We start from the raw sequence: 22,033 nt of genomic DNA on the forward strand, positions 1-22,033 counted from the left end.
ACATGCCAAGACAATATATAGTAAATAAAAGCGTTAAAAACCTTCTTATTCACTCCCACGAATTAGCAAGTTGGTCATTTAGGAATTCTGTAAAATGAATTCTCTGCTTTTTCCCTGGGCGGAGGAGAAGTTACCTCCTCCTTCAAGTCTGGTGGTTACTTTCTTTATCTGGTTAGGCGTTGGGTTTTTACTAGACTATTGCATTTCCAAAAAAAAAAAAAACTTCACACAGAATCACAAACCAAAATAAGAGCCGTGGAAAAAATACTCTCCTACAGGTTCAAGAACAAGACGCTTCTACTAGACGCACTGACACACTCAGCCTACACCAACCACAACGACGGCTAGTCGTTTAGGCACTACAAGCTGCGGCTTGAGTTCCGAGGCGACGCGGTGCTCAGATTCGCCCTAACCAAACACATGTACTCAACATACCCTAGCCTCAGCACAGAAGAGCTCTCGCGCCTACGCGACGCCAACATCAGCAACAAGAAGCTAGCACGCGTCGCCGTAGACCGCGGCCTCCGCCCCTACATCATTCACAGTGCTGGCACCTATCTTTACAAGGAGGTCTAACAAAAACTTCTCACTTTTCCTTTTTATATATAAATTGCCATTATCTGTTTGTAAATTTTACTTAAGCTAGTATTTAGAATTTTTAGCATTTTTTATATTTTAGAGCATTCACAGCAGTGGAGCTAAAAAATTAGTTTTTTTAGCTTCACCAAAAGTTACTTTATCTATTTTACCTATACATATCTACACACATGTTGCAGCAGTGGATCTATTTTAACTTTCAACACAATAAAATAATATAAACATCACAATAAAATAATATATCTCCAACAATAAACTAATATATCCCACAACTCAAAAAACATTCACAGCACCAACCACAATCACCTTTACCATCAACCACAGTCACAACCACCACCACCACCACCATTCCATGGCAACAAAAAAAAAAAAAAAAAAAAAAAAACCAACCGAAATCTCCAATATTTTTCCTTAGACCAAACAAAATCACCAATTATAAACAAAATAAAAAATCACCAATCATAGAGCTGGGCTTCGGTGAGGAGGACAGTGTCGGTGTGGGTCTGATCGGCAGAAGAGAAGTGGGTCTAAAGAGTAAAGACAACCTAATTAAGGTTAATTAGTCTTTTTATATTTATTAGTTACTTTCTATATTATTCTTAATGTTATTATCTTTTTTTTTTCTTTGATAATTTGGCATATTATATTTTAATATATAAATATTATTTATTCAAAAAAAAAAAGGTTTAAAACTTGTTTTTCTTTGTTTTTGAGATACAAAATTGCCAATATAGTTTTTAATTTTAGGTTTTATTAATATCTTCTTTTACAAGTTGTTAGAAAAATTGATTTTCAATTACGATTTGGCAGATTCAGAACAAACTCCTAACAATTTTTATTTTTTTTCAAAAACCAATTTATGGTTTCAATTGTATTAGATTTCTATTTACTCAACATTTTGAAGGCATTTTTAAAGATGGATAAAGAATGCAAAAACCACGTACTTTTTTTCTCTTAAAAAAAAAAATTGTTATCATTGTACGATTTTGGTATACATTTGTTGTTACAATTTTGGTGCCTTTTGTTTGTTTACTGGGGACCTTAATTTTTTTTTTTTTTTTTAAATTGAGACAAGTGGGGGCCTAAGGCCTAGGCCTTGAGCTGACATTAGCTATGGTTGAGCTATTACAAGTTAAATTTATTTGTTTAGAGTTTAATGTTAGATTTTTTACTTTTGAGAGAGAGAGAGAGAGAGAGAGAGAGAGAGAGAGAGAATATTGGTCCAAGATCAAGTCCCTTAGGTTGTAATTTTTTTAGAGCAATGTTAGAGACAAATTTGTTCACAATCATTTTCACAATTTATTAAGGTGGTAAGTCATGATTAGAGCAATATTGATTTCACATGGATCTACCATTAACATCGTTTTATTATACATTAATCACAATAGACCACATCAACAATTGTAAATAATCTTGCATCTCTCTAGATTTATTGTTTCTATTTTGAAAAAAAAAAAAACTTTTCTTCCTTATCATAATAATAATAATAATAATAATAATAATAACACTCCTCCCATTTTTGTGGGAGAAGGAAGTATCTTGAGATTAAGATAGAGGTCTGGTTTAAAAAATTGTGATTTTTGTCCCTGAAAATTTTATTGAAGTACCAGTCTCCCCTGTCAATTTAGCCACATAATGTTTCAATTGGAAAGTGTTTACAACAAGGCACATTGAAAGATTGAGTCGTTGTACAATAAATATATGCGCAAAATTAAGGAAGTACACAATCAATACTTTTTTAAGGGGCTAACCTTATTTTACACAAACTGTTTTACACTCCAAAAAGTAACTGAAATTGTGGCTTCAGTTACTTTTTAGAGTGTGTGTAAGATTGTATAAAACAATATGTGAGTAATAAACACTACTTCTTTGTAAAAATTTTAGAACTAAATTTTATAAGTGGGGGCATGAAAAAAGTGTATTTTGGCCCATATGGGAACTTTTTGGTCTTTTTCAAAACTAGAAATTTTTTGGGTTTTGAAAAATGAGCTTTTAGTGAGATTTTTATTAATTATTATTATTATTTTTTTATGGTGGCACATTGTCTCTAAAATTATAAGGATTTTATTATCACTAGAACTAGTAGGTCTCAGTTAGTTCAACTAGTAAATTGTAACAAAATAAATAAATTAGAACACGAATTAGTGGCACATTTATGGTAGCATGCACGTTGTCTCTAGTTTTACCTTTTTGAACAAGAATTAATGGCACATTCATACCTTTCTCGGCCTTTTGGCTAAGATAAAGTGTAGTATCTATTCTTATTAGTGATCTTTTTTTTTTTTTTTTAATCCACAAGAAATATAAGGAATGAATTATTTTTGGAATGCTGACACATTGTCTTTAATTCTTCTGGTGTAAATAATATTTTATAATGGCAGTGAATTGAATGTTTATATATTTTTGATAAAAAAAAAAAACCAATGAATCGAAGGCACCCTTTAAAAACTTTGTGTAGGATATGCTTTTAAGAGCTTATAATTATTAAGTAGAGCTGTGTTTTTGTTATACACAATGTGTGTGTGTGTAAATACAAGCATTGTGTTGTTATAATTTGAAAATGGGACTTTACAATGTGTTTTATACGTACTGTGTTTTACAGGATTTTCCTATATAATTAACAATTCTGGTGTGGATATATGTGTATTTTGGACTTATCATTGGTTAAAATTTGTTTAGAATTTGACCAAATATCTTCTCAAATGGTTTTGTGTTACTTCTATAGATTGAGAAGTTTGCTGAAGTCAGTCGGGAAGACGGTAAAGTCCCAATCCAAAAGATTCTTGCTGACATTGTAGAGTCTTTGGCAGCAGCTATATATGATGATCTCAAATTCAATCTGCAAAAATTTTGGGAGGTGTGTATTTAGATTCTCTTTTCTTATTTGACAAAAATGATTTGTCTTTTTTCATTTCTTGTTTTGGACTTTTAGTATCTATCTCTCTGTTGATATAGAATTCATCATTGGTTGTATTATATTTGAAGATCTTTGAGAAGCTCTTGGAACCGATTGTCACACTTGAAGACTTGCCCACGAACAATGTTTGTGACAAGAAAAGGTGGCCTAAGCCTATTGTCAGGTTTGAGCTTCTTTATCATGAGTAGTGAAGAATTATATATATGTGTGTGTGAGCGCGCATGTGCGTGCTCTGGATTATTTAATGTCAAGCCTATTAGTTTTGGGGGGTGTTTATTACATATAATTTGTGTGTGTAAGGGTTATTTCCCTTACTTTCGTGAGTTGAACCACAATTAATTGAGCCTTCGGTATTCGCTCTCTCACTTTCACACTCGCTCGCGCTCTCTCTCTCTCTCTCTCTCTCTCTCTCTCTCTCTCTCATATTTGAAAATTGTAAGTATTAAATATTAGTATAGATGTATATACCATGTTGTATATGCTAGAGTAAATGCAAAATAAGAAGCATAAAATAGAAACATGAAAATACGAGGGTTACGTAGTTCAATTTTGACGACCTTGTCCATAGAGGAAATTGTTAATGGTAACATTTTTATTATGTAAGAACATGGTACAAAGCTTGCATTACAATGAACCACAACATGAGGTATATATAAAAGACTAAACCCTAAACTACTAATACAATTAGGAGACTGATTTTGCACACATAGTAAACGGGCTTAGGTTTATTACATTGGACTAATATGTCTAATTTAAATAATGAAATTTTTTTTAAAATTTTTTTAGATATTTTAATTTATTGAAATAGTTTCTTAAAGTTTTTGAAATTTTGGGGAAAAAGAAGAAAGAACTCTCTTATTTTCGAATAAGAGATTTTGAGTCTAAACTTTGCCTACACAAACTATGTTAATAATTTCAATATGCTTAATATATTTTATTTGGCAAAAGATTGTTTTACCACATAAAACACTTACATTTAGCCATTTATTTATTTTTAATTACAATATAAGATGATTTCTCTTTATTCTCAACTCAAAACACCAATTAATTTTTTGTGTAGGCAAAGTTTAGACTCAAAATCTCTTATTAGAAAATAAGAGATTTTATTAGTTAAATTAACTAGAACCCACTTATTGAGCCAATTGGTGCAACAATGTGTAAGACGCAACATTTTCTTGATAAATATATATACTATTATGTGGTACCACTGCCCAACTGGGCATTGATACCTCCTTAGGCCTCATGTGGTTGGGAGAGCAGGGGAAGTGAGTTATTTTATGTAACCATTTCTAGCATATATAGTATTATGTGTAATCTCTTTTTATTTTATTTTATATTTTGACTTATAGTGCGGCAACATCTCAACTTCTTGTGAAAATGTTGTAATATTTTATAGTGGTCGTAGAAGAACTCAAGCATCATTTAAGAATATGAATCAGTGAAGTGTAAAAAAAATTCAATTTACTTAAATAATTAGTAGACCACCAATAATTAATTAGTATATCATAAATGCATTTACCCTCTACAACATTGTTTTGAGGAAAAAAATTTAAGTACTCTCTAAGTATAGTGACGTAATACTCCTTACTCTCACATGAATGGTAGATCCTATCATAAATTTAATATTTGCGATCGATTATTGTTTGAGTAAAAGGAGTACTATCTACCATGTCATTGCACTCCAAAAGTATTAGATAATAACTTACACACAAAGATTTTAGTAAATTCACAAATATTGAATAATTTCAACTAATTTAAGTGCACAATTAATTTTTTATATTATGTATTATTAAATTTGATTTTTTCTTTAGATGGTTTTTGTTACAATTGTTATGAAAGAAACTAAAAACGAGAAAAAAAATTATATTCCAAATCATTTTTTTTTTCTTTTTGATAATAAGTATTCCAAAGAACTTCTTTCTTATTATATTTAAATAATTAATGCATTATTTATAAATAATTAATACATGTAAATAAATGAATTTATCCATCAAACTATGTTAATTAATTAATTCATTATGATAAATGCAAAGTTCTAATGAGGGGGAAGGTTAAATGCAAAGTTTTAATGAATTTACCCATTTGAGGAACAGGTCACTTGACAGAAACTTAGACCACTATAGACTATAGTTGAGGTTGATTCCTTATTATAGAATTAAAACAATGCAAATTAAAACAATCTAAAAGTAACAATTATAAGGAGAAAATAACAAAGATTTTTGTAGACACGGACAAAATATAAGATGAGCAAATTAGACCAGACCTGAGCTGTTGAAGAAAATGTGGTCTCACTTGAAAACACCCAGTGGAAACCGTAATTCCACTCCCTTGAAAACCCCGTGCGTGGATGATACTATTCCTAGTAACGTTTTTCCTAACCGTTGTTAGAAACACTTTTTTTTATTCTTTTTTTTCTTTTTAGAGTATGGCTATTATTTTGCTTTACATATGATCATAGATCAGGTGCAGATGGTTGAATAGTTACAGTTTTGATAATGAGATTATAGAAAGGAAAGGGGACTTAGAGTTTCTCTATCATTTGATCCAAATTTATAGAAACCAGAGATGTAAAGAAAATTCCAAAGCCAAATAAGACGGCAAGGAATTTTTCTTTTACGTGAACACGCAGAGCAAAGCAACAAATTATTTTAAGATGATTTATTAAAAATCACATAGTGTAGCTTACTCAAATCTATCAGGGACAGATTTAGTGAGCATTTGGGAAGTGCGTTCTGTGCTTCCTATGTCCGCGTTTCTTTTTTTTTTTTTTTTTTTTTTTTCTTTTTTTCAGCTGAGCACGTCTTGCACTATTCATTGTTCATGAATAGTGCATTTAGGCATATAAACAGTAAAAATTTTGTGAACAGTAATTTTATTATTATTATTTTTATTGTTTTCAGTTTTCAGCAAAATAAACGGTATCCAAACAGACCCTTAAATTCCAAAAAAAAATTACTATAATTTTAATACTATGCCAAAAGTTTTAAGACTTGATTAACCTTAAAGCTACATGTGTTAGCATATATTAAAAACTAGGAATTCAACCCATAACCTCATATAATAGTCATCATAGCACAATTCAAGAATTTCAATCTCACAACTCATATGCAATTTACCAACCACTTGGCATGCAAAAACCACATGCTCACATTCACATATGTTAAAATCATTCAAACGCAAAGGAAACAATATAAAATCAACTCATGCAACAACAAAACCCATATGGTTGCTCTAGAAAACCAACCCTCAAATACCCATAGTAAAAGCTAAATCATCCCATCAAAGCAAAAACCCACCAATGAACTGAAATTTTCGGATTTAAACAAAGCACTTGCTACGCAAATCCTCGTAACCCTCTAATCTTCCATTACTCACCAAACCCATCAAGTATATACCATAAACATCATAAAATAACAAAACCCAAAGGATTTCATAGAAGAAATTGAGAGAAAACTTAGATTTTTACCTTGGGTCTCTTGCACTTCAAAATCTCATGGAGTTTTGGCTACTAGGAAAATCAATGGAGACATAATCCTCCCTAACAAAGAGATTTCGACTAGAGAGAGGGAAAGAAATAAGGAAGGAGATGGAAGCTTTGAGGTTCGATCATCATTGGGGAAGAAGAAGAGTAAGGGTGTTTTGGAGGAGAATCATGCGAACGGTTGTGACTACTTATGTTATTTCGTAATAGAGAGTCCCAAAGTGCTATGATATTACTGCCAGGATGCTTTCACATTTTTGACAGCTATATATGGACATAAATTAATTGCTAAAATTTTCTCCACTAGGGTGTCACATCAAACTAATAGCTTATCCACCTTATCTCTCTCCTTTTTTTCTTTTCTTTTTTTTTTTGAAACCGAGAAAGCTATATTTATGTTTGGATTTTTCTAAAAAATGAATTTTCTGATTTTGATTTTTTTGTTGTTTTTTTTTTTATTATTAAAGTTGCTAAAGGTCTTGTAGCTGAATTGACACTTCTCATATACAAAGTGTTTGGAGGTTTAGGGAGGAAAGGGTTCGAGTTGCAGAGTTAGTAGCATCTTGTAATTATTTCTCAAAAAAAAAAAAAAATTGCTTTTAGAATTTTCCAAAGTTTTAAAAACTGTTAAAGAACTGAAAAATAGATTGATTATCTGTTTTATGGTCTGACAGGAGCCAAATCAATGGTCGAATCGATGACGTTATAAATAATGTAATTAATAATTTTTAAATTATAAAAATATAAAGTGTTGAGTTATGTGTATATTTAACTTTGATAATGTTAATAAGTTTTTATAATTTTAATAATGCTAATAATTTTACATAAAACTATCTAGTAAATATTATTTAAATATTAAAAGTAATCTACTGTATGTTCACAAATATTGTTAAAAGCCTCCATGATAATAGTATATAAGTTGTGAAACATGTGAACACCATATTGGGATCTACCAGTGTAGCACGTGTCTAAGAAATAAGAACATTTTAAATGAGAAGGCATATTGACAAGTGGATCATTTAATGATTGAACGGTGAGGATTAAATCATCTGATATTGCTAGGGTTTGTTCATAAATATAAAAGCAACACTTGGTGCTGCCACTGCCAGATTATATTTTCACCATTTATTAGAGCATCTTCCATTTCCAGAGGCCACTAAACTCGCAAAAGCCAAATCAGTCCTCTATTAAGAAGTGTTGCCGGTATATATATTTGCTCTTCCATTTCCAAAGGCTACTTCATCCTCTGTAATATAGATCAAGTCCTGCATTTTGTTTGGTTCGCCCTCTCTCTCTCTCTGTTAAAATGGAACGGTTCTTGGTATTATTGATCAAACCAGCAGTTTCCAGTTAAAGCTGGTTTTTCTTTCATTTTCAGCCAAAATGGAAAATTAGCAATAATTTCTAAATAATATAATTAGTAGTTACTGTTATCAAACTATATTTTTTACTAACATCTCGAGTCTAAGAGACTCGATTTTGGGCCTAAAAATCGAGTCTTTGAAGGTCGATTTTTATGGTTTGCTCACGTTTGATGTGACATTTTTTCACATGGCGTTTACCTGAAAATTGAGTCTCTAACACTCAATTTATAAGCCAAAAAAAATTTAAGTCTTTCTCTCATGTACTAACCATTCCCAGAAATACCAAAAAAAAAAAAAAACACAGCACCTTCACTGTCGGCTCACCAGTCACAACCACAAACCCCAACAGCTGAAAAAAAAAATTAGAAAAAAAAAAAAACACAATCCAATGCCTACAGAGCACCACCAACACGGTACAGCCACCGCCAATACAACGCCACCAACAAACCCACAGTCACCACAAAACAAACCCACATAACACCACAAAACAAACTCGTAGCCACAAATCACAAATTGGACCCATAAATCACAAATCAAACCCATGCTGCCGAAACCCAAGCCGATCAAACCCACAACACCGAAACCCACGCCAATCAAGCCCATAACGCCAAAACCCACGCCGATCAAACCCACGACGCCGAACCTACACCGATCAAACCCACAACGCCGAAACCCACGCTGATCAAATCACAAATCAAACCCAAACACCGAAACTATACACCGATCTCAACCCTGAAACTGATGCACACCAATCTCAACCCCACCGCATGCCCATGCCGCACGCTGAGAGAGATGTGAGAAAGGAAAGAGATGGAGAAGCAGAAAGGCGACAAAGGAAAGAGTTGCGTGAGTGAGAGAAAAAGGAGAGAACAAAACAAAGAGTGAGGAGAGAGGAAGAGAAGGGTCTGGGGCATGGTTGGTGCTGACTTAAAATTTTTGTGGCTTATAAATCAAGTCTTAGAGACTTGATTTCCACGTGGACACCACGTGAAAAAAATGTCATATCAGACATGGTCAGGCTATAAAAATCGACCTTTAAACACTTAATTTTTAAGCCCAAAATTGAGTCTCTTAGACTCGAGATGTTAGTAAAAAATATAGTTTAGTAATAGTAACTACTAATTATATTGTTTAGAAATTATTGCTAATTTCCCATTTTGGCCTTCATTTTCTGTTATTAATGACAACGGACTGGATTAGTGTCTAGTTCACGGTTAAATTGGTTGAACTGGCCAATCCAGTCTGATCTTTAAAACTATGGTTTTTGGTTTTTTTAGCCGATAAGTTGCATTTAGTTCACAGTTCACACTACAAGAATATTACTTTATTTTTTGCATAAACAAAAATATTACTTTTACATCTTTAAAAAAGTAACAATCTTAGAATTTTCTTCTACTTTTACATCTTAAAAAAAGTAACAATCTTAGAATTTTTTTAGAAGAATAATGATCTTTCTATTTTATAGAAGAGAGAGGTAGAGGAGTTTGAACTCTGAAGTGAGAGGAAGAGAGAAAAGAGAATAAGAAATTATAAATTTTTTACATCTTCATAAACAATAAGGTTGCAAATATGCAATCTTACTATAGCTGAAATGTAAAACTTTTTGGTTTTGCATACCCGAATGTGGAAGGAATTTAAGGGTTTAGTTGGTAAAATAGCAACTCGGGGATTTTTACACCCCCAATGCTAGTGCTTTTATGAACTCCCAAATGAAGCCTTAGTTCTCGTTTAGAAGGAGAGAATGGAAAGGAAAGAAAATAATAATTTTAGAATATTCGTTCTTTCTCTTGTTTAAGAGTTTTAATAAAGAGAATGGAAAGTTCATTCTCCTTATTTAAGAGTTTAAGCCCTTGTTTGGGAGGAGAGAATGGAATGGAATTGAAAAGAATGAAAAAAAAAAAAATTTAGAATATTCTTTGCTTATCTTGTTTGGGAGTTTAAGTGGGAGGGAATAAAATGGGTAGGAAGAACATGCATTCTTCTCTATTCCCTTAAAACCTCAAATTTTCATTTTCCCTGAAATTAAGTGAAATGGGAAGGAATGAAATTAGATTTAATGAATTTTTTACTAAAACTCTCAAAATACCCAAATATTCTTTAACTGCTATCTACCAATACTTTTGGTGTTATCTTTGAAATCAATATTAACTAGTCGCAAACATATAATAGATTTTAACAAAATTTATTTGTAATTTTTTCTTTTGCAGTTTTCAATATCTTATTGGTTGGGTCAATGAAACTCTCCTGTAATAAAACAAAAACAAAGGAAATAAATATGCCATTCAATTTAGCAAAAAAAAAAAAAAAAACTTATTACAGTCAAGTTTCACAAATGAGACCCTTCATTTAAAACATATTTAACAGTGATAACATATGCACAGTCAACAAATAAATAGTGAATACTTCCCAAAGTTCACTTCCAATAATACTCCTTGCCATTTTTAGATGAAACACGCCTACAAGTAGCAACAGTGCTTGAAAATTGACATCATTACTAGTTGCTTCTTTCTAAAAGAAATTTCAAGAATCGGCACATACATAACTTCTGATAGCAGCAAGCAACCAATGATTCTATCCTCTTCTTGTTAAGGAACCTTTTGAGTGGATGCTCTTCATACTATAAACAATCTGTTTGAATCTGAAATCTAATGGGTGTGTGACCTGAAAAAGCATTAACATATGTTAAAGCTCACAATGTTGACATTATATTTCTGCATATCAATAAAGTAAAACTTCTTGATGCAAAAGACCCCAGAGATAAAGAAATTTCAAGTTCGAAACATTGTGAATCAGATGATTATTATCCACTTTTTCCAAAGAAGAAAGAACATATCCTTAGGTTTGACAATTCATTCAATACACACACACATTTATAGCTAAGAATAAGTGTGGTATTTGAAAAAATTATGCAACAAAACATCAATCAATATATATATAAAAGAGACCTCATGCGGGAGTGCATGAGGTTCTGTCAAGTGGCGCTCTACTTTTATATTTAGCATTTTCTTTACCTCTTTCATTAATTTTTTTTTACTGTCACCCAAAAGTTCACATTAACTTATTTTACTATTATCTCATTAATAACTTATTAATTGCCTAAGCTTACATCACACACTATTTTAGCATACCCACTATTTTAGTATTTAAAAAAAATGAAAGAAGAAGTAAGGACTAATAGTAATAAGGTTCTACCAAGTGGCGCATTTTATGCAAAGAAAATTAAAATATTCTCAAGATAAGAATAAATTAATTATTGACTTTTTGGTTCAATATTTTAAGACTTTTCTAATTAAAAAATAAATATTATTTGTATCATTTGGTTCAATGTTTCAAAACTTTTTATCCCTCACACATACACACAAACTTCTTTGCATTTTAATTCACAATTTTCATCTCTTGCACTTCTACCTCTTTATATATACCTAGCCATTGCCCTTTAAGCCATCCCATGTTGAATATACACAGACAAAAAACGATGTCATTTACCTTTAATCTTTCGATAGCACCTACGTAGCTCTAATATTGTTGTTTCATTTAATCATAATCCATATGAGTTGCTTACAACCAAGGAAAGGGGGGCTTTCATTTTATATTGGGTGACAACATACGGCAATTACTATTTTGATGTTAAGGTTGGATGTTGTGAATTTGTGGTTTTTGTAAATGATGTAATTGACTGTGAGTGTTTAGTATGTGTATTTATTTTTAGATTTAAGAAAAAAAGAAAGACACATTCTATATCAACTTTTATTCTATAATATTCCTCCAAAATTTTATTTATTTCTCATCATTGCAATTGACTATTTATAATGGATATATGTGTAAAATTTACAATGGTTTTTATTTTATTTTAATAATAGACTCATTACAAATAAAGTTCTATAATAATTATGTTATAGTATTTATACAACATTCTCCAAAACCATTTTATATAAAATATTACAACATTATCCGTGCGTCGCACGGGTAACTTACTAGTTTATATAGTTTATTTGGCTACCTCATCACTTCTGGTTGAAGTAGTCATTTTTTAATAAAAAATTTCTACTTATCAAAAAAAAAAAAAACATTTATATAGTTTAGTACTTTGAAGTATTAACTACTATTTGCTATTACATTCAAAGAGGCCATTCATAATGCATACACAAATGGAGGAGAAAATTAAAATACAAAAACCTTTAGCATTACTATCACAAATATAAAGCTGTTACAGGTCAATGTCACAACAATGATTCACATATACAAAAACTTTAGTTCAACTACGAAAGAACAAAAAAATGCCCACAATCATATAATGAAAAACATATGAAAGACCCACAAAGCCTTCTGTGATCTCCAAAGAAACTATTGAGGAAATAAAAATGAAGCTTTTCTTGAAAACTTCATATAAGGAAATTATTCGATCATCCTTAAGCACCCTAGTCTTGGATACTAAATTACATTCTCCCCAATGCATTTTACCATTCATTAAAATAAAACCAAAACAACCACTAAAGAAATGCTTAGCAAAAGTGCACCATCACCAAATTCATATGACTACCCAAAAATATAATTTGAATTCAAATTCCACTGTAAATTAGTAAATTTAATAGCTGTAATGAATAAAATATGCTCAGCAAATGCTAATCACAACACTCATAATGTCATTACTCCCTTGGGCTGGGCATGAGAGGCAATAAGAGTAGCTTGAATGATGAAGTGGCAAAAGTTTCTGGAGTGAGTAGTAGGGAAGGAGATTTGAAGTGGCCAAGGAAGGCGTTGGTGGAAGCAGCAGGAAAGCATGAGGCTTCTGAAGCAGATAGCATGAGGATAGAGGAAGAATGACGAGAACAACGACACCATTGAAGAATCAAGAATGTTACTCAAGCAAGAGGTGCAACAAAAAAAAAAAAACTTAAGCCTCTCCAACTATACCAGAAAACATACAGTAAGTTTAATCCCAGAAATACACTTTCAAAGCCCTCATGTCACAAAATTCTGTCAGGCATTTTGACAAACACCTGTAAGCAGTTTCTCAAGAGGTCAATCGTTTAGCCTAGTTTGATCAATTTGAATTTCCATTTACATATATGCATCAACATTCACCAAATCAGTATGTTCCACCATTTCATTGGGCCAAATAAAAATCCTTATACCTACTGTAACTATGGCACTCTAACAAGACAGAACGTCAGCAACCTCCAACCACAGTGATTTAAAAAAGCACTCTCTTTACCTCGTATCACCAACTTCACACGGGGGCCTTAGGCAAATAAAGTGGATGGTGGAAGAATTGTCTTTGCTTGCTCAGAACACACATGTGGGGTCCTTATGCATTGTGGAGGGCTTATTGGTTCCGCCTTCCAACTTCTCTGCATTGGCTGTCAAATTAGGGCCTATGAGTGACTTACTCCAAGCTCAGTAGCCCTCTATTTAACATGAGGATTAAAACATTGGCATAGCGGTTTTATATTCATTCTCCTATTTTTTACTATGAGTATGTACTCACCTACATTTTTTTTCAATTAATGTTGATGTGCCTCTTGTAAGAAAATCACATTGTGCCTATATTCCTTGACACACTGCCAATCCATTAGCATTTACTCTTTCATGGACAAAACTTGACCATTTGGTAAATGCTTACTGAAAGGATAAAAACTTGGATTAGAAAATTGCAAAGATATTATTAGCTGTCAAGATGTTCTCTGCATTAAGTAAATTTCAGCACAACTACATTAAATTTCACTTCTTTGGTAAGGATAAGAGATAATTTCCAAGTAGGACCCTACAGTGACAATGACAAGGTAATTTATGAACTCATTCATTGACAAGTTTTGAGAGAGTAACAAGGAAGACATAGTTTATCAGACTCCAGGATTTGGAATGTAAGTTCCGGATTTCCTTGCCAAAAATCAGGTTGTAAAATATTAAGGCCTTTGGAGCGACACTCGTCATATTTAAATCCAATCCATAGTGTTTAAAACTAATTAACTTGTGTTGAGTTTATTGATTAGAGATGGACTAAAGTTTATCATTATGAACAATGCATATAGCAAAATTTTACTCGTTTGCTTGTTTGTTTTTTTAGATGAGTGATTTAAATTTTTTGAAACAAGAATCACAACACAAACACTTACCAAACATCAAAACAAGAACCAGCAAATGAACTAGGCAGCAACACAACAACAGCAAAAACAACATAAAACAGAAATGGCGGCACCACACCAGATACAACATCTTAGTCTTAAAAGGGAGTAGAGGACAATCCCCAATCCGAACAAAGAACCTTGTTTATAACAGTTTTCTAATTTGTTTTCTCTTTGCAAGAATAAAGAAAACACACAGACACACACACACACGTGTGTGTGTATATATATATATATATATTTTTTTTTCATAGGTCAAATGTCATATATAGTTTATTCTTCCACAAAGCATAGCAAATGTCATTATAGATATTTTTTAGCCACATGCAAGCATACCAACAAAACACTTGGCATACTTAAACCACTCTAGTGACAACAAATACATTTCAAATAAATTTTTTTCTTTGCGTAGAATGAGTTTAAGAGGTTCAAATAAAAGACAACACAATTGCAACAATACAATAACAAAGGCATCAATGCAGGGGAGAACAACTATCGATGTTCTAGTTGGTTGAGCACTTGAAAATCCTTGAAACATAGGCATTTGAAGAATGTCAGTAAGAACAATAGCAATATAAATAATAAATAATTTTTAATATAAAAATGTAAAAAGGAAAATGGTATATAATATGTGAAAGGGGGAAATGCAGGCTTACCAACTGTAATTTGCAGGGAAGTAAAACTTGATAGCTCAAATGTCTTTCCTATCACAATAAAAACTTGGTAATGTGAATTATAACATTAGTAAAAGAATTTTCTACAAAGTTAGAAATTTGAGTAATGTTTGTTATCCAATTATTACTTCATTCTACTCACAATGATATTTGTAAAATTATTTATTAGTTTCAAGCTAATTGGTACAATAGAAACAGTTTAGTTAGAAATAGTAGTAGTATAAGAAAGAGGAAAAAACAGGGAAGATTGAAAGATTTCAGTAACTATTTGGGCTGTTTTCTTTTATCTAAAATTTTCATTGTGATACCAAACAAAAACAATGTTTTTGATCTTTCTTTGTAACATAATATTTTATGGTTATCTTATCTCTATCACAAGCTAAAAGATACTCCACGAATCACCTTTGTAGACGCTTCAACAATTCTGAATCGCCAAGCTTGTAGATTTTGTAGTATTCTCCACGAGTCCTATACAAGAAATTGACAAAGGGAATATGCTTGACTTTTCCAAAATCAGGACCTCCATCCGGTTGCAGACTAAGAACGAGTTCGGTCGACATTTCAGAAAATTGCAGATTGTTGAGGCTTTTTAGATGGTGGATGCCAGAGGGCACCTCCTTCAGCTGTGAGCATTCTGCGATTGCAAGATGTTCAAGAAGAGGCAAGGCACCTTCATCTATTATCAACCTATTAAATCCTCCCAACTTATAAAGTCCTAGAGTCTTGAGTTTCTGGAAGCCTCCTCCCTCAATATGTAATTGCTCACCTCCGTATGCATCGTGAAGATGAAGATGTCTCAAATTAGGTAGAGCTTGAAGGACCTTTAATGGATCTTCCATTAATTTTGACCAGTTTAAAGCAATTTTAACTATACTGTTGAGTTTCAGAATCCATTCTGGAAACTTTTCTAGCCGTCCAGATACGAAAAGAGTTTGTAGGAGGGGTGGAGGAGAAGACATTAATTGTAATTCAAGAACTTCTTCCTCACTTATTGCCCTGATTTTCAATGATTGAAGTTGGCTCATTGTCTCTAGCACGGTGCACAAAGCTATCCCATTTTCTCTCTTCAATTTTGTGATCTCCAACTTCCTCAACTGTCCCAAACTCCCCAATTCTGTTATAAGGGCATTGTTGTTGGCTTCAATCTTAGAAAGCTTTTGTAAGGATTTTAAACGCCCAATGCCACTGGGTATCTTTACTGCTTGTCTAAAGTTAATATGGTATACTACATTATTGTCTACAATGTACGCCGCAAGATATCGTAGCTTATGGAGCCTAGTGATCTCTGGTGGTAGTTCAGACACAAGGGAACATTTCAAATCCAAAGTCTCTAGGTAGTGCAATTTACCAATTGACTTAGGAAGCATTTTCACTTTTGTATCTCTAAGGCTTAAATATCTTAGATGTAATAGGTTTCCGACTTCTTTAGGAATGTAATCAATTGGGGCACCTTCAAAATCCATTGTTCTCATGAGCTTGAAATTTGCAAAACAAGTAGTAAAAAAGGAATTGGGTACTTTGTCTAACCCAAAAATGAGAATAGAACGAGTTTGGGAATTAGAAATACCCTGCAATGGAGTATTTACATTGTTTGTAATTGAGAGATGTCGAGCAATTTTCTCAAAACTTGAGTAGTTTTGAATTGAGACTAAACAAAAATTCAACTCCTCTGATCTTGAAAGAATGACCTCACGTAACATATCATGAACTCGACAAAATCTTTTTCTGCCAGCACAATCAAACACTGCCACTTGAACCAAGCTTCTATGAATGAGTTGGTTCAAGTAAGCTTGTGCAAGTTCTTCCAATGTTAATCCTTGCTTTTCTTTTACAAAGCCCTCAGCTATCCAAAGTCGAATTAGTCTTGCACAATTTATGGAGTAATCCTCTGGAAACATGCCTAAATAAAGGAAACAAGCTTTGAGGTAGTAAGGCAAATCATGATAACTAAGAGATAGAATTTTAGGGATACTTCTTAGACGTGAATTAGTCTCTAATTCCAAACTAAGACCGTCATGCAATTTACCCCACTCAGAAACAACCTTGTCCTTACTTGACAAAAGGCCTCCTATAACCACAATTGCAAGTGGCAAACCTTCACATTTCTCAACTATTTTGCATGACAACTCAACTAGTTCATGTGGACAATTGTACTCTTCATGTTGGAACACCTTCTTGTAGAACAATTCCAAAGCTTTATTTGATGGTAAAGGTAGTTGCTTGTGCACATAACAGGATGAAGGTTCATTGTGAGAGGGAGCAACATCCTCATTTCGAGTTGTGATTACAATTCCACTACCTTTGTCATTATTAGGTAAGGCAAATTTTAAACATTCCAGAAAATCTGTATCCCATAAATCATCAGCAACAATTACATATCTTTGCTCATGCAAATATTGCCTTAATACTTTAATAAGATTTATCTCTTCCATTTTGTCAATTTCTTTAGGAGCAAACTCCTTTCTTGCCTCATAGAATTGCTTTATCATTTCCCTGAATAGGTCTTCCTTCTTGTATGATTGAGACACAGTGATCCAAGCACAACAATTAAAGTGTGCTACCACTTTCTTGTTGTCATACACTTTCTTCACAAGAGTGGTTTTGCCAACACCACCAATGCCAACCACTGAAATCATAGTGCGATTAGATGGTCCTTCTACCAGCCAGTGTATCAATTTGTCTCTATGCGACTCAATGCCCACAACCTCAGCTTCCTCAATAAAATGAGATGCCACTCGAGGGTCATACCATGTAACACTTCTAGCATTGTTGCTCAATCCCCCTTGCTCTATAGTGTCGAAACGATATTTTACGGCCAACTCTCTCTTTTCCTTGAGGTTGATGCTGATGTCTTGAATCTTGGAGGCTATGACATGTTTAGCTTTAAACGTTTTGGTAAATTGAAAAAACTTTTGAAGGAAATGAAAGTGTTGCCTTGCCCCAAGAGGACCTTTTGCTAAATGAAGTACGTATTCATCAATGATGTCTTCAATGTGGTAAGCTTCTTCCCTTATCTGTTTCACCCATGTTTTCTCAACATTGCTTATATTCTCTTTCTCAACCCTCGCATCTGCATCCTTAAGGAAAGATTGAATCATCTCTAATTCACCTTTGATGCTTGCAACTTTGTCGTGGACACCCTTGAATAATCTCACTTCTTGGAATAACAATGGGACCAAATTTTCAATAACTAGGCTAACTGCAATCTCTGCCATTTCTCCTCCCTTCTTAAAAAAGTGGCCACGCTAAACTGTAAATGAATCAACTCAATGTCAGACGAAGCAAAAATACTACTGAGATGTAAAGGGCAAAACTCGCCTCTTTTTCACAACAGTACCTTGTGAGCTAAAGGTCAAGGTACTTTCTCTCCTCTATAACTTCACAAATTAGTTGTGTACTCAAAGAAAAACAAGAAGTTGGAATCACTCCCCCATCAATCTTTACGAGCCCACCATGGGTAACTCAATAAAAGAATCCTTGGTTCATGACAGCAACATTCTTCTATAAAAAGCAAACACAAACACATGAAAGTATATATTAGATAAATTCATTAAGCCAAATGGCCAAGCTATATGCTTAGAATTATTTGGATTTAGTATCTAAATTGATTAAGGAAGAATTTTGAATGTAATGATAAATGATACAATAAGGCAAAAGATGCAAGGAAAACAAAATCATCATCATGGTGTTTCTGATAATTTCTAAATCAAACAAGTAGAATAAATTTTGCAATACAAAATAGTCTTTGTAACACCCCAAACTTTTTGAAACAATTTTACAATGTGAATAATATCTCAAGTGAATTTTATGTTTTTCAATAAGGTTGTTAATTTTTTATGTAGAGGTCTTTTTAATTTTAAAAGCTTGATGTGGCATTTAAGTGATTTGTGGTGATGGGCTGAGTGAGGAATAAGGAAGAGAAGAAATTTAAGGGTGAAATGGTAAATTTCTTCCCAAGATATTTTGTGATGAGTGGTCTATAATAACCCATACATCACCATACAGTAAGCCACACCCCCCCTCCCCTCTTATTTTTCTTCAATCGCTTCTCCCTCTCTCCCTTCCCCTCTCTTCTCATATTCAATCTTCTTCTTATTTCTTCCCCAATGATGATCGAACCTCCAAGCTCCCATATCTCTTTCCTCATTTCTCTCTCTCTCTCTAGTCGAGACCTCCTAGTTAGGAAGGATTATGTCTCCATTGGTTTTCCTAGTAGCTAAAACTCCATGAGATTTTGGAGTGGATTAAACCCAAGGTAAAAACCTAAGCTTTTATCTCAATTTCTTCTATGACTTTGGGTTTTGCTATTTAATGATTATTATGGTAAATACTTGATGGGTTTTGGTGAATAATGGAAGATTAGAGGGTTTAGATGATTTGGGCAGCAGTAGTGGTTTTGATAAAAAAATCCGAAAATTTCATATCATTTGCGAGTTTTTGCTTTGATAAAAGGTTTTGGTTGATTAGTTTTCTAATGGGTATTTGAGGGTTGCTTTGTTAGATCAACTATATGGATCTTGCTGTTGCATATGTTAATGCTAGTTGATTTTAAAGTGTGTTTCCTTGCATTTGGGTGACTTTAACATATGTGAATGTTGGCATTTGCTTGTTGCGTGCCAAGTGTTTGATGAATTGCCTATATAAGGTTATGGGTTGCATTCCTAGTTGTTAATGTGTGTTAAAACATGTAGCTTTGAGGTTAATCAAGTTTGAAAGTTTTGGCATAGTATTAAGATTATAGTAATTTTATTTTGGAATTGTAAATCTGGCCCTGACAGATTTGAGTCAGTTACTATACATGATTTTTAATAAATTACAGAAAACTCATTTTGAGCTGAAATTTTGATGGTACATACGAAACATATAAGACCTTATCCCTATTTAATTTCAAGTTAATCGGATAACTTTTCATGGACCAAACAAGTTTTACAAAATGGCTAACCTGCTATGTATTGAATCTGAAAGTGCAATGAAAATGCTAGGATTTTGTGGAATTTATTTCAAATCTTTGTTGAATGGATTGGTTTGTAAATTCATGAACTTTCTTCGACATGTGTTTTACTTAGTTAAGTCTAATAATGGTTTGGTTTAATCATTTAGTGCTCTAAAGGGAAACTCATGAGATATGCTACCCCCATTATGAATTGATGTGTTTTATGTTATGTTTATATGTAAACATTGCTTGTAGTGGAGAATTCAAATGCTTTGGTTTTGTGCTATGGCACTATGAGTTTGTATGCTTGTTTGGTTTTTGTTGGGAATGGGTACTTGTCTTAGGTTAGGCAAGTTAGGCTTTAGTGCATTTGATTTGTTTTAGGGGATCCTATTCGATTTTGGAGACAAATGTGATGATAAACTTTGCGATAGGTCTTGTTATTAATAGGCTTGTTCCTTATGTTTCTAGGTTTTGAGATTCTTGGTGATGGACCTAGTGACGGGATTGGTTGATTTCCTTTATTTTTGCAACTAAGAGGTAAGTGATGTTTACTAATTTTGGGGGTTTTTTCAAAACAGTGTTGATTATTAAACTATTTTATATAAAAGAAATATGTTGATATTCCATATATAAATTGATATTTTATAAATGTTTGATGTGCACATTGACTATTCGTTTTATGAAAAACTTGTGGGACAACCTAAATTTATTTAAACTTGTATGTGTGTATATATTTTTATATTTTTTAGAATTATTAATGGATTATTTTTGTGAGCATATTGAATATGTTTTGAAAACCTATGGCAAGTTGTGATTGAAAGCTTAGTATTGTATTTAGTCCTTAGTAAGGGATAATCATACTGCAGCTAATCCTTAGCAAGGGACAGTCCCAGATTTGATAGCTTCTTAGCAAGGGAGTATACAATTGAGGATCCAAAAAGGAAGCTCCTTAGCAAGGGAGTGCACCTTTAGGTTCCAAAGGAGCCATTCTTAAGAAATGGAATGAAAAGGAGGTTTCAGTCCCAAAAAGGGGACAGTACAACCCTGTCAATGGGCCGTAAACGTTGACCACGAGAAAAAACCTAGGAAATTGTGTATATGATGGTATTGATAGATATATTATGATGGCTCACAATATAAATATATTTTCTTTTATATGAAATATTTAATGATAAAATATTGATGAGTTACAAGTTATGAATTTGTTGTAAGAATTATTTATTTGAAAGGTTGTTCCCACAGCCCAATATTAGTGAATTTCACTTATTGAGTTATCTCACCCCACTTTTATTTCCCCTTACAGATACATTAGAGGGATTATTGGAGCAGAGATTCTTGGAAAACAACAGTTACGAATTATTTTGTAGAACTAAGAATTTTATTATTATTATTATGGCATTAAACATTGTATTGGAGAATTATTTTGAGGATGTTTTGTCTTTGGTGGATTAGAGCTCTGACATTTGTGATGAGATTTTATGTTGCTAGTTTCTTTTATGTAATGGATTATTTAGATTAAACAGACTTTTATTGTTTATGATTTTGGGGCGTTACAGTCTCTTTCTATTGCTAAGAATAAAAAAAACGGAATGATAAACTCTTTTTGGCGTAGACCCAATGAAAGGCATCAAAACAAATGAGCACCTTATCTTTATATTGAACCTGTTTTTCTTCTCATGTAGACAAAGCAGCAACTTCAACCTGACATAAATATCTAAGATAAGCTAATATAGGAGAAGGGCATATGTTACATTACAAAATACACTTAATGGAGTTTCTAACTATGCTAGGGGCTTAGGAACGGAGAGCCCCATAAATGTATTTTCCTTCACAAGGTAATACTCAAGTAAGAAAGTCACACGGGTTGCTCTTTCTTACCATTTTTTTTATTCATAAAAAAAATTTAAAAAAAAAAAAACTTAGAGAATTCCAACAATAA

At 32.7% G+C, this 22,033-nt stretch overlaps 2 protein-coding genes, 1 long non-coding RNA gene and 1 pseudogene across 4 annotated transcripts; 3 read left to right on the forward strand and 1 right to left on the reverse strand.

Annotated features, from left to right (window-relative positions):
- Positions 1–34: 34 nt before the first annotated feature.
- On the forward strand, positions 35–3,853 carry LOC142638320 (ribonuclease 3-like protein 2). Of its 2 annotated transcripts, none has more exons than XM_075812336.1 (3): positions 35–570; positions 3,323–3,454; positions 3,553–3,853. In XM_075812336.1, the coding sequence occupies exons 1-3, from the start codon at positions 421–423 to the stop codon at positions 3,700–3,702; spliced, it is 432 nt and encodes a 143-aa protein (XP_075668451.1). In that variant the 5' UTR covers positions 35–420; the 3' UTR covers positions 3,703–3,853. The 2 variants fall into 2 exon arrangements, with proteins under 2 accessions (XP_075668451.1, XP_075668452.1); XM_075812337.1 differs by having other exon boundaries at positions 3,583–3,853.
- Positions 2,813–2,936, forward strand: LOC142641800 (U2 spliceosomal RNA; annotated as a pseudogene).
- A 10,871-nt stretch (positions 3,854–14,724) lies between the features above and the next one.
- Positions 14,725–18,373, reverse strand: LOC142641727 (disease resistance protein RPM1-like). Its single transcript, XM_075816203.1, has 3 exons — positions 15,535–18,373; positions 15,141–15,188; positions 14,725–15,012 (listed from the first exon to the last, which is right to left on the reverse strand). The coding sequence occupies exon 1, from the start codon at positions 18,371–18,373 to the stop codon at positions 15,557–15,559; it is 2,817 nt and encodes a 938-aa protein (XP_075672318.1). The 3' UTR covers positions 14,725–15,012; positions 15,141–15,188; positions 15,535–15,556.
- An 823-nt stretch (positions 18,374–19,196) lies between these two features.
- LOC142638857 (uncharacterized) lies at positions 19,197–21,511 on the forward strand. Its single transcript, XR_012845071.1, has 3 exons — positions 19,197–19,413; positions 20,563–20,631; positions 21,398–21,511. It is a non-coding gene; the product is annotated as an uncharacterized LOC142638857 (long non-coding RNA).
- The last annotated feature ends 522 nt before the right edge of the window (positions 21,512–22,033 follow it).

This window comes from Castanea sativa, chromosome 6, assembly GCF_040712315.1.
Source record: "Castanea sativa cultivar Marrone di Chiusa Pesio chromosome 6, ASM4071231v1".
Taxonomy (NCBI): Eukaryota; Viridiplantae; Streptophyta; class Magnoliopsida; order Fagales; family Fagaceae; genus Castanea; species Castanea sativa.

Excerpts from the sequence above, each read along its gene's own strand:
- LOC142638320 (XM_075812336.1), top strand. The coding sequence starts at position 421 with ATGTACTCAACATACCCTAGCCTCAGCACAGAAGAGCTCTCGCGCCTA. Across the intron at positions 571-3,322 it reads GCACCTATCTTTACAAGGAG|ATTGAGAAGTTTGCTGAAGT; the intron begins GTCTAACAAAAA and ends TTACTTCTATAG. Across the intron at positions 3,455-3,552 it reads ATCTGCAAAAATTTTGGGAG|AATTCATCATTGGTTGTATT; the intron begins GTGTGTATTTAG and ends CTGTTGATATAG.
- LOC142641727 (XM_075816203.1), bottom strand. The coding sequence starts at position 18,373 with ATGGCAGAGATTGCAGTTAGCCTAGTTATTGAAAATTTGGTCCCATTG.